This window comes from Triticum aestivum, chromosome 4A, assembly GCF_018294505.1.
Source record: "Triticum aestivum cultivar Chinese Spring chromosome 4A, IWGSC CS RefSeq v2.1, whole genome shotgun sequence".
Classification (NCBI taxonomy): Eukaryota; Viridiplantae; Streptophyta; class Magnoliopsida; order Poales; family Poaceae; genus Triticum; species Triticum aestivum.
This window is the reverse complement of record NC_057803.1, coordinates 40,199,133-40,212,157: the sequence shown is the minus strand read 5'-3', so window position 1 is coordinate 40,212,157 and position 13,025 is coordinate 40,199,133. Positions and strand designations below refer to the sequence as shown.

At 45.7% G+C, this 13,025-nt stretch overlaps 1 protein-coding gene across 1 annotated transcript; it reads right to left on the bottom strand.

The window, feature by feature from the left end:
• Nucleotides 1-4,199: 4,199 nt before the first annotated feature.
• LOC123081715 (putative cyclin-dependent kinase F-2) lies at nt 4,200-5,562 on the bottom strand. Its single transcript, XM_044504258.1, has one exon. The coding sequence runs from the start codon at nt 5,473-5,475 to the stop codon at nt 4,261-4,263; it is 1,215 nt and encodes a 404-aa protein (XP_044360193.1). The 5' UTR covers nt 5,476-5,562; the 3' UTR covers nt 4,200-4,260.
• Between the last annotated feature and the right edge of the window lie 7,463 nt (nt 5,563-13,025).

Below are 13,025 nucleotides of genomic sequence, written 5' to 3'. Positions count from 1 at the left end.
CTTATACAACCAATTCAAGGCACCATGCCAAGTTGTTTGAGTTTCCTAACATTTTTTTATTTTCTGGAATTTTCTCGGTAAAAAGACCGATAAATGGTTGGACGTGTCATAACTTGCATAGGGTGTCAAAAATCTTTTAAACCTGGCATGAATGGCTAACATGGTCATGTCCACCTCCTTGCAACAGTTGTGCTCATTTTAAGAATGGGCATGTTCATAGTGCAGATGATGTCAGAAGTCATTCAAACCTAGCATGGATATCTCATATGTCTGTGCCATGCTGCTGCAAGAAGTTGAGGTCATTTATCGACAGTCCGAGAAACCACAAGTTAAGATGAGTGTGCTAGACTAGGCCATACAGGTGCATTGGTGAACATGTAGTTTTTCCTAATTTGAATGCTTATGTTATTTGTAATTTCCGCCATTTTCAATGAACTTGAACATGTTATTATGTCCTAACCATTTCTTGATTTTTTTTATTAATTTCAGAATTTAAAATTGAACACTATTTCCAAAATTGTTAACAAATTCCAATAAATTGATGTTAAACACAAATTGCAAACCACATACTTTTTAAAAAACAATTGTCAACTTTTTTTGATACAGAAATATTTCTTAAATATGGGAACACTTTTTTTGAAAACGGGAACATTTTTTGAAATTTCCAAACATTTTAAACAATATTTGAAAACAAAAATATTTCTTTTGGTACTCCAAAAAATATTTCAAAATTGTGAAAAGGTTTCAATAATAATAATAAAGTTCCAAAAAGAGAAAAAAACAGAAACAGAAAAAAAAAACGCACAGGGCTTGCCCAACTAGGCGACGACATTGCACAATTACAAGATCACGAATTCACTATAATATCTGGTTTTTGGAACCTTCTGGAGGGTTTTTACTGGTTTCGTTTTTTTATTTTCAATATTTTCGTTTCCTTTTTCAGGTTTTTCGTTTTTATGTTTCATTAATTCCTTTTTTCAAGTTTATTTTTTCTGTTTTATTTCTTTTCATATATCTATATTTTCTAAAAATGTTCAGAATTCCAAAAAAAATGTTCATGATTCCAAAATTTTGTTCGCATTTCGAAAAGAATATTCAGAACTTTAAATTTATGTTCTTGTTCCAAAAAAAATTCAAAATTCAAAAAAAGCTCCCATTGTTTCATAAATGTTTATGCTTGAAAAATGTTCGCATTTAAAAAAAATGATTAACACTTCTATTTTTTTTTATTTTTAAAATAAAGTTCTCTAAAGTACCTACCTATTTTCAAACTTTGTTCACATTTTCAAAAATGTTTCGTGGTTTTGAAAAATGTTCAAACTTCAATAATGTTTATGTTGTACATAATTACTCGCTACAGTACCTTATATTCTTACAATTTTGTTCGTGTTTTCAAAAAACCTTCGCGTGTTATCAGCTTCTATGACCAACTTGTATTGCAAATTTGTTTTCTACACTGCCTCTTATTGTTAACTATCTGGCGCTGCCTAATAGCGCTGCCTAAGTAGGCACAAGCGCTTCTTAGCTGTAGTGGTTATCAGCTTGATCTTTGTAGCATGAGCTTGTGTATTCGAATCCTCATCTTGCATTATTCTTTTTGAGACATATTTTATTGGCGTGAACAAGTCGTACGGGCGTACAACATCCGCCAATGGACCGGGCCATTGTGTCTGCGAAACGACGTATTTTTCTAAAAAGACCATTGTACCATTTATTATGAAAAGATATAGAGAGATCTCATCCGTTAATGTGTTTAAGGGGTTGTACCGAAGCAGAAGTGTTGAATGCAAGTTCAAACTGAAAGCTGCCACAAAGACCAAAATCAAGTAATATGCTTCAGGATTAATCAGAAGTCAAAATCATCAGGGAAGCAGACGATCCATTAGCTTACCAAGTCCCCACACCAACTTTATAATCTTCCAAATCAATGAACAACCCAGATATAATCGGCATACTTCAAAGTTTCTTCAAGGAAATTCAGACCATAATTAGAACTGGACAATTGAGTCGAAACAAGGATGGAGTATAGGTATTAGTTTTTGTGGTTGTAGAAGACTCCTCTATCCAGAACAAAACCCCCAAACAAGCCTTTAGCTTTACCTCCGCGGATCAGTTTGAATACTCAGATTTAACAGCTCAGGCAATTGGTTTTCTAACTAACGAAATAGAAAATGTGAAATCAGAACGTCTCCAAACAGATTTTCACGCAGCATGACATCAGATTTCTTTTGTAAATTTGTCAAGTACACCTGCAAAGAACAGAAGACCAAACCATTTTGGAAAAAGCTGTTCAACATCGAAAACATGCGAACACTCATAGAACTAAGAATTACTGACAAGAAAGAACAATGTTTGGAATAAAGTTAATAGAGAGGAGTTTGACAAGATCGAATCATGAAGAATCTCCTAGAGCTCTGCACCATTCTATTTATTGAACCAAAAAGTAGTCCAGGCAAGCCTACACTCAAATGCTGGAGAACCAAAAATCCAAATCATACTTAGAACAGAAACCAAACTGCTCACATGGAGAAATCAGATAGGAGGAGAATATATCCAAACAGTCCAGTCACGCCTCAATTTTTGCATTGGGAGCAGACCAGACACTGACCTAACTCTATACAGGGCACACCAATTCCAACATACCCCCTCCAGCCCAAAATAAGTGTCTCAACTTTGTACTACTCCCTCCTTCTATCTATATAAGGCCTAATGCGTTTTTCGAGGCTAACTTTGACCAAATCTTAAAGCAATAACATATGACATGCAAGTTACACAAAGTATACCATCAAATTCGTATGTGAAAGGAGCTTCCAAGGATATAATTTTCACATTATACATCTTATGTACTATTAATTTTATGAATAGTCAAAGGCGGTCTTAAAAAACGCATTAGGCCCTATACAGATGGAAGGAGGAAGTAACTTTAGTACAAGTTGTACTAACATTAAGGCACTTATTTTTGGGATGGAGGGAGTATAATGCAAAGAACAAGCCCAGCAGGCCAACCAGACTAAAAGAAACACATGGATGGGGAGTACAGACAACAAAGTAAACCACAGAGAGGATCAAAAACCAAAAAGGCGACATATTTTGAACGGCTACCAGCATGTCTTGGGATAAACAATGTGCAACGCAAGGAAGGCGGAAGCAAAAACCACAATCAATGCTACAAGCAAAAAGCAACTAAGACAATAGAAGTTTCTTCAGGAGATCGAAAGAGAGAGAGCACTGAGCTTTTGGGTTGTAGGATGTCCCATCTAGACTGAAGCCCTAGAGCAACCTTCGAATCTTGTACATCCACCAAATCAATCTGAATGTTCAAATTTTGTCTATATAAGATAATTTATATGTCGAACAAATTGCGATGAATTGGAAAGATGTAGGGTTTAGAAGATCTTCAAACAGATAACTCAGCATCAGGTTGGACCTAAATCATCAATTAGGACCAGCAACGCCCAAGAGACCTTCCTATGAATTTTTACTTTGGGGAAACGAAGCTTCTTAAGCAGCTAAATAATGCATCAAACAGTGAGGGGATAGGATAAGCCTGCTTGGCTGGGAGAGATCAGTTAGGCAACAACACCAGTTCCAAACAGGGACATGACTAAACTGAATGGAATTAAAGTGTCCACTAAGCTCTTGAATTTGCTTCATTCTCCCTGCAGGTCTTCTTCCACAGCTCGATGTGTCGAAGATCCGACGGGTACCATACTATACCATGTGTAGCTAACTTCTTTTCCAAAAAAAATGTGTAGCTAACTTAAAAGAAAATACATGACATAGTTTCTTTTCCTATCTAGTATTTCACAGTAAAGAAATTTGCACATGAAAAAGACGGTGGAAACACATACACTGAACTACATGAACAAGTCCAATTGCTGTACTAGACTACTAATACCATTATATATCAAATCTTGAAGTTCTGATGAAATCTGCACCAGCAGGACATTTTTAACCATCGGTACATCCATCACTCAGATTTCTGTTGTTTAGAGCATTTGTACTCCAGATTTTGGAAAAACCGCACATATTGTGCACTATAACTCACTGTAAACAACATGTCAACACTACGTCAGAATTACACACCTCTGATTCTCTGAATGTGTGCAGAATGACACATGCAATTCAGAGAAACAGGCCAACACAACACTAATGGGCGATCCGGCGATCAAGGCGCCAAAGGATCTACTTCTGCTTGATGGTCATCGAAGCATTTACATAGATGGATCATCCAATCACAGATACATTTGGAGAGTTCAATTACACTTGTTGTGCTGCGTTCCACACAGCGACGGCGACGGGAATTTTGAGTAGATTCTTCTGTGGCATGGCCGGCGGGATGAACTTGATCCTTGGTGCCTTCTTTACCGTCAACGGCAAAGCGCCGCCCTTTGCCGCGGCGGTGGCAGGACGAGGAGCAGCAAACCATCGGTGTTTGAGCGCCGCGGCCGCCGTCAGTCGCTTGTCGGGGTTGCAGGTGAGGAGGCCTTGCAGCAACTGGAATCCTTCGTCGGAGAGCTTCTCTCGAGGGAACAGTTCCCGCAGCTTGTTCTCCTTGTGCCCCGGCGGTAGGAGTCGTAGGGCCTTGGCGGTGTGCGGCAACGATGTGAACTCCGGCCACGTCCTGTCGTCCGGCGTCCCGAGCAAGCGGAAGATGCTCCAGAGTTGGATGATCTCATTGTTTGTGTCGTCGTCATCGTCATCGTCATCATCATCATCTCCAAGGAACAGCGTCTTTCCGGTGAGCATCTCGGCCATGACGCACCCGAGAGACCACGTGTCGACGAGCGCGTCGTAGTCTTCCTTCCCCAGCAGCATTTCGGGCGCCAAGTAGAACGCCGTGCCGGCCTGGGTGTAGGGCGGCAGCTCGGACAAGGAGATCGCCAGCCCAAAGTCGCAGATTTTGACGAGTTCCCCGTCTTGGCCGATGAGGATGTTGGCTGGCTTGATGTCGCGGTGGACGACGTGGCGGTCGTGCATCTTCTTGGCGCCGGTGAAGAGCTTCCACATGATGGCGCGCACCGTGGACTCCGGGAGCGGCGGGCCGCCGCCGCGGCACCTATTCCACAGGAACTCATGGAGGGTCGGCGCGGCGACGTACTCCATGACGAGGCCGTAGGCGCCGTTATCAGGGTCGCGCACCAGGCCCTCGAAGCCGACGGCGTACGGGTTCCCGTCGCAGGCCTCGAGGAATCCGGCCTCCCGCAGAAGCTCGGCGGGGTCGGGCGCCTCCGTGGACCCGTCCTCCCAGTTGAGGTACTTGATGGCGACGATCTTGCCGGTGGCGCGGTGGCGCGCCCGGAGGACGCAGCCGAAGCCGCCCTCGCCGAGGCATGTCTTCTCCTCGTAGTCCGCGCTGCTCCGGATGTTGTTGATGCGGCTCCTCTTGCAGCGCGTCGGCGATCCTTGGGTGGTGGTGGCGTGTCCGGCGCCGAGGACGGCAGCAGCAGGTCGCTTGCGCGCGGCCATCGCCATCGCGCGAGCTCGACGGAAGGACAACGCGCTTCGGTTGATGGAGGCGGGGAGGATGGCAGCGGTGGATCGAGGGAGGAGGGGAGGTGGGTGATGAGCTGATGGATGGATCGATCGACGCGATTGGGCGTGGAAATATACGCAGGAGCGGCCCCGGTTGGAATCGGATTCAAATTCAAATCCGAGTTTTCGTTGGATTGCCGCCCGCGTTTTCAAAACGCAGCTTAGCTGTGCACTGCAGACACGACGATGTTTGGGGTCTTTTTTTTTCTTTCTTTCTTGGCGATTGCGTTTTCGATTGCAATCTTCTCAAAAAAAAATTAAAGGAGGTTGTAGCATGAAGACATTTTATTAATTATTATTCATAAAGATCTTAAAAAGTAATAGTACTTCAATAAGCTTGAAGTCACCATCTTGACAACGCGTGTCGCTACTCCTATCCCCTAGACGAAGGGCGCCGAGCCTAATATACCAAACAGACATCGCACCAAAATCTAACATCTAAAGTCGGATGCCCCTCCAAGCAACTACCTGGACCGGGTCACACACCAGTCCGGCACAGTTCTAGTGGGCACCACATGCGCACGCTGCAAGGACCGTCTCCTCCATCTTCCATCGCTCCATGCTCAGAGCAGAACTGATGCATCGACCTTGCCAGGCCTCTCTGCCATCGAAGCCACCACGCCACCACACAACGTCATCCTCCTGCGCAAGTCCATCGCCACATATCGGATGCCGAGTCTCCACTGCGCCACGCCGCTGAGATATTCCCCCATCAATGTGTAGGATGAAGCACCGCTTCACCGAGTCTGACAAGGCTGCTGAAGACCAAGCGCCATGGAAGGACTTCGAGACGGAGCACACCGCCACCAGACGAACTCCGACCACGCCACCAACCGCCACCAAGCAACCAAAGCATCACATTCACCCCAAGCTCACCACGACGACACCCCCAAGAGGGTGATGACGCCCGAAGCGCCGCTGTCACTCGATCCGGCAAGGATTTGGGATTTCACCCGGCATACGAGCTGGGGGAGTAAGAGGGGAAAGAGGCAACCTGGACGACACCGACAAGAAGGGTATGGCGCCCTTGGGTATCGCCGCCGCCGTGGCCAGCAGTGCTGGCCTCGGATTTCTTCGGAGCCACCTCTAGCCTCCACACTGGTCCAACTCCGGTGGACGAAGGCCACCCAAGGGATGACCATCAGAGGCAGCCCTGGTTGAAGCAGATGGAAGCATCCAGATCTAGATCAAGCGCTACCTCCCTACCCGCATCACAAACACCACCCCCGTTACCTCCCTGCCCCCGCGGCCGAGGAAGAACGGCCGGCACAAACGAGCGCCGGACGTCACAGGCTTTATGTCAGCCAGGGTGGTTGTCGAGGCATCGTGGGGGAAGTGAGGGCTCCTCACGTTCCGTCGTGCGCCACGCGTCAAGCCTGGCCCACAGGTGGTTGGGGTCCGCGCCATTTCGTCCTCTAACAGACGGAGACGTGCGTGCTGCGGGCCCGGGAGCTACTGTCGGGCCCGCGGGACTGGGGTTACCCAGGCCCGTCTGCCTTCAGCCCAGGGCACGGCATTTGTCGAGGGCCCAGCGGATGGCCCATCAGCAAGCTTCACAAGTAAGACTCCTCACGAGGCCCCCGTCAGCAGCCGTCCCGAGCTGACCGGATGGCGCCACCAGGAGCCTCGCGAGGCCCCCTCTCAGAGGCGAACAAGTCAGGAGCTGCTCAGCCTGGTCGCCCGGCCCTAAGTCTTCACGTGGATGACGCGCACGGTGACAAGCAATGGCAGAGGCCATGCCCGCAGGCGCGAATAAGGAGGCTTTCCTCTTTTGTGCTATGGGAGCAAGGCCACCATGCCGGTTCCCAAAGCAACCCCAAAAGGCTGCCCAATCGGTGTAAGAAGACCAAGACGATGGGCGCGCAGGGCGGAGGTCATCACCGAGCCAACCAGCGCGTCATGGACGATGTGTTTGCAGACGAAGACCACCTTTTGTCAGGATAGAGTACGCCCCTGTCCCCCTTCAAAATTGTCGTTGTGTGACAATCCTTCCCGCTAATGTTTTCGGGCAAGAGGATCAAGGCAAGTATAAAAGGAGGGCAGGGTGCCGCCGTAGGAAAAGGACGATTCTTCCCCCCAATCCTTGTACTCTTCCTCCCTGGCGAGCGCAATCCAAACCAAGTAGAAGTAGGGTCTTACACCGTAAGGTGGCTTGAACCTGGGTAACTGGTGTGTCAGTGGCCCGTTCCCACTAGCTCACGCTCGCCGTATCCTCGCCATGGTTCGTAACAGGAGGGAGTAAGGCGGTAGAAACGGCGCACCCCAGAGTTCGAACCTTTGGGTCCCCGGAGCCCAGATTTCAACACGAGTGATGATACAAGTCACGTTACATTTAGTTGGAGGCGATGCAATTGTTTGCTAATTTAGGCCGGTCCTCCCCGAAAATCCATCTCTACACCCGAGCTCATCTGCACCCGTGCTAACGAAAAAGATCAAAACATATACTAGAATTTTTTAAAAAAATTCTAATTTTTTTGTGTAGTAGACAATTTGATGCGTGTGGTACGCTTCAATTTTCAAATGATTTGGACATCTGAGGAGCTCTCAGCAAAAAAGACAAATTAGGGGTCTGTAAAAATGTTTATTGTTCATGTACTGGGGTGGTGGCGTGGCCGGCGCCGAGGACGGCAGCAACAGGTCGCTTGCGCGCGGCCATCGCTGTCGCACGAGCTCGACGGAAGGACTACGCACTTCGGTCGATGGAGGCGGTGGATCAAGGGAGGAGGGGAGGTGGGTGATGAGCTGATGAATGGATCGCTCGACGCGATTCGGCGTGAAAATATACGCAGGAGCGGCCCCAATTGGAGTCGGATTCAAATTCAAATTCAAGTTTTCGTTGGATTGCCGCCCGCGTTTTCAAAATGCAGCTTAACTGTGCACTGCAGACAGACGCTAATTGGGTTTTTTCTTTCTTTCTTTCTTGGCTGTTGCGTTTTCGCTTGCAATCTTTTCAATTCCAAATCGGCTGAGCGTTGCTTTCCAGGGCGGCCCATTGTGGGCACATTGCTCCTGTGGTCTCCCATTTACTTCCGGAGGCTGTTTCCCACTTGCAATATGCGGATGATTCAATTATCTTGGTGGAGCTGGATGACACCTGCATTGCCAATCTTAAATTCATCCTGTTGTGTTTCGAAGCTGTTTCGGGTCTTAAGATTAATTTCGCTAAAAGTGAGGTCCTGGTGACGGGTGTGGATGAGGCGGAAGCCTTGCGGGTTGCCAGGCTTCTGAACTGTTCTTTGGGTTCCTTTCCCTTTAAATATCTAGACCTTCCTATCTCTCCTGGCGTGCTCCATGCTAAAGATTTCGCTCCGGCGGTCGCTAAAGTGGGGAACAGGGTGCTCCCTTGGAGAGGCAGATATAATACCAATGCTGGCAAAGTTGCTCTAATTAACTCCTGCTTATCCTCTCTCCCCATGTTTCTTATGGGCTTCTATCTTCTTACGGATGGCGTGCATGCTGGCTTCGACAAACATAGGGGAGCCTTCTACTGGAATTCCGCGGATAACAAACGGAAATATAGGTTGGTCAAGTGGCAGCATATGTGTAAGCCTAAAAACCGTGGGGGTTAAGTATTATTAATACTCGGGTGATGAACATTTGTTTGCTTATCAAGTGGTGGTGGAAATTTTTAACTAGTGGGGCTGACTCGCTTTGGTTCTCGATTCTTAAGGCTAAATACTTCCCACATTCCAACCCGTTGTTTGCCACCGCGAGGCGCGGCTCTCAATTTTGGAAATCCCTTGTCAAAGTCAGACCTATTTTCCTAGAACATGTTAAATTTAATGTTGATAATGGGATGGCAGTCCGCTTTTGGTTGGACTGGTGGTCGAGGGATGCCCCCCTCGCTGAGAGTTTTCCGGTTTTGTTCTCTTACTGTCCTAATCCGGGTATCTCCATCACGGAGGTGGCGGCTAATAACTGGGCTCTGGCCTTTCGTCGGGCCCTGTCTCCTGAAGAGTTGGAAGATTGGCAAAGTCTCTCGGCCCTCTTCCCCGTGCTCTCGGAGTCGGCCGATTCTGTAGTCTGGCCTCATTCGGCCTCAGGTAGATTTACGGTCAAGTTGCTTTATTCTAGACTTATTGGTGGTACTCCTTCGACCAGATTCTCTTGTGTTTGGAAGTCCAAAGTTCCTCCTAAGATTAAAATTTTCCTTTGGCAACCTTTCGTGGTCGCCTGCCGGCTGCTGACCAGATTAAAAAGCGCAATGGGCCTAGCTCGGATTTCTGTCATCTATGTGGGGCCTTGGAGAACTCTGATCACATCTTTTTCAATTGCGTGCTGGCCAAGCTGGTTTGGTGTTGTGTCAGATCTTGGCTTCAAGTCTCTTGGAACCCCTCCTCTTTCTTCGATATTCGAACCCTAGCTAAAGTTTTGGTTGGGGTCACCAAGAGGGTGTTTTGGGTTGGCCTGGGTGCCTTATGTTGGGCTCTGTGGACCATTAGGAACAAATTTACTATTGAGCATATCTTCCCATCTAAGCCTGCTGACGTTCTTTTCAAATCATGTATATTATTGCAGCAGTGGAGATCATTGACTAAGGAGGTTGATCGGGATGCCCTGGACCTACTCATCGACAAAATCCGGGCTTCGGCATCTCACATCTCCGGACGGAATCCTGTCGTCTAATCCTGGTGGTGCTGTTTGCGGAGTTTAGGTCTCACTCCTTTCCGGCCTGCGCGCCGTGTATGGCAGTTGCCTGTATCCATCCTTCCTTGGCTACTCTTATATACTTTTCGTTCCGTGCGCTGTGTGCGTTTTCCTCGTTAACTGGTCTTTTTTCTGTTTGGTCTCGTGACGCTGCCATGTGGCTTTATTTATAAAGTCAGGCTCTGGCCTTTTCTCTAAAAAAATCGGCTGTGCGTGTTCGTGCGTTTTTCCCTTGCAATCTTCGATTCCCAAATCTGATACACCAGCGCCCTTGAGTAGTTTGAAATGGGCCAAAGTTCAAAGGGTTGTGGGCTTGTGTAAACAAATTCAGATTTCCCATCTATTTCTGTCACACAATGTAAACAACAAGCATTCTGCAGTTCAAATGATCAACTGTTGTTCCTGATCGTATGCTACCACATATCTGTCTTGGATCAACACCGGATCGTTTCAGAGGCCAAGCTCGAAGTTAAGGTGACTGCAACCTGGGACCTGTTGATTATGGACTTGTGATTTTGTTGTTGTTCCATGGGTTGACACTTTGTCAGTTTGCTCTGTTGGTCACCCGAAAAAAAAACATTTGCTCTGTTGGAAGGCTAACTTGTTGGTAGTTGAGAAAATTACAAGAATCGCCATCGAACTTGCTGGCGCGTAACGATATATTGTGCTTTCAAGAAAAAAATTGAGGAGTTTATGCTTTCAAGATATGTTGCCAATGAAGCATGAGGTACCAATGGTTGAGCATTTGGGTTGTCACGACACAGGTTGTAACCGTCTAGGGGTAGCCCATTTTATTAGGTATTGATTTTGCATCATGATAGTACCATAAGCATCATATTTATTTAATTTTAATATGTGAAAGGGGGATAATACCAATCCTCGCCTTTATTAAAGTAGAAACCCCTAAAATTTTGCCAATTGTCCAAATACCCTTTCCAAACCCTAAATATTTTGAAAAAAGCCTGATATTCATTAAGTGGGTCCTTCCAACCCAAAGTGGTCGGACCCTTCCCTGGACCCTGCGCAAGCGGGAGCTACATGCACCAGGTTGCCATTTTTTTTTGCATTAAACCCTAATTAAAACTACAATATTTAATAAAATGCATTTATTTGATATATTTAAATCGAAGGATTTCACATGGTAATTTCTCTTTAAAACCTATAATTAGCCTCCCAATATTATTAGGAAGGTATGGCAATTTGTTCCAAATTTTGTAACACACTTATAGTTCAAACCCATTTAGTAATTAAATTAGGATTTTAGTCCAGAGAGGCTACACAAACAATTCAATTAATATGAAGCCCCCAAACATAAATTAAATAGGAGTTATCGCAATTTAATTTATAAAAGCTAGTGAAACCTCGTTGTGTGCAGTTTAAGTAAACTGCACCCATGAGCGTGGTGTAGCTGGTACGACAGCAGGCCGGCCCATGTATTCAGAAAATGTTAAATTTATACATTAAAATGTTAAACATGTATTAGAAAAATGTTTCCTACATATAGGAAAAATGTAGAATGAAAATTAGAAGAAACAAAGGAAAACCAAAATAGAAGGAAACCGATAAAAACTATAAAAGACACAAAGTAAAACCAAAACAAAAAAGGGATATAAAAAAGAAAAGAAAAGAAAAAATGAGAGAAAACCGAACAACATAGAAGAAAAAGAAAGAAGGAAACCGAGAAAAATAGGTGAAAAAAGAAAGGCAAAACAAAACAAAAAACCAAGAGACCCGGGGTTAAATCCTAGTTTCCCATTTTTCTTCTCTCTTTTTTTTGAACGTGCACTAACAGGCTGACCAGATAGCTTTTTTTAGGGGTAAAGCCACTTTATTGATCAAACTTCCCAGAAGGTAGGATACAAACTAGATCATGTGGCTGGCCAAGCCACACATGGCACCCCTGAGCTAGATTAAGAGCATACTTCGCTAAACTATGAGCTTCAAAATTAACAATTTGACACTCAAAAATAAAAGTACAAGAAAAAGGAGCTGATCTGGACTTGATTTCGTTGATGATAGCTCCATAAGCACCCTGGTTGCCTTTCTGGATGTCACCATCAACTTGTTTAGATTCTGAAGATATAACGAAGTAGTGGAGCTAAAGATATTGAGCCAAGGAAATCGCCTCCCGATATGAAATGGCCTCCAGCGCCGCAGGGTCAAAAACCTGCGGGAGCATTCGCTTCAGCGAGACGGAAGTAGTACTCGCCTCTCTTTTTTCAAACGTGCACTAACAAGCCGACCCAATAGCTACAACGCGGGTGCATTCACTTCAGCGAGACGGAAGCAGCGCTGACGTAAAGCAAGATGTAGTCGCCGCGGTCTCTGGGGCCGAGTTAAACGGGTTCTTTTGGGAATCAAGTCGTTGTGGTCTTGATTAGTTTTTGGTCCATACATATATAATTGCTAATGGCCCATACTTATATGGGCCTACTTCGGCCGGAAACTCAGGCGCAATACTTTTGACCGATTCTTCCAGAATCTTGAGAATCGACCCTCCATCCAGCTTCTTTCAGAATCTTGTATCCAACTTTTTTTTACAATCCTAGTTGTGTGGGTTCAAGAGAAAAAGCTGGGTGGAGGATCGATTTTGATTATGAAAGAATCGGCCAAAAAAACCGGGCCTCAAAAACACAGAGACTGCAGCCCAATGAAACCCAGACCACTAAACCTCACTTAAGACAAAGATTCCAGTGGTTAAATGACGACAAGATTGCGAGATTTCCATCGCCGACACAAACTTCCAAAGCCCGAAGGGCATCTTGCTTCCAAGAACACCAAAAAGGAAGGCCGAGAAAGTACGCGAGAGAAGACAAGGACATGTCCGAGCCAAGGATGAGGCC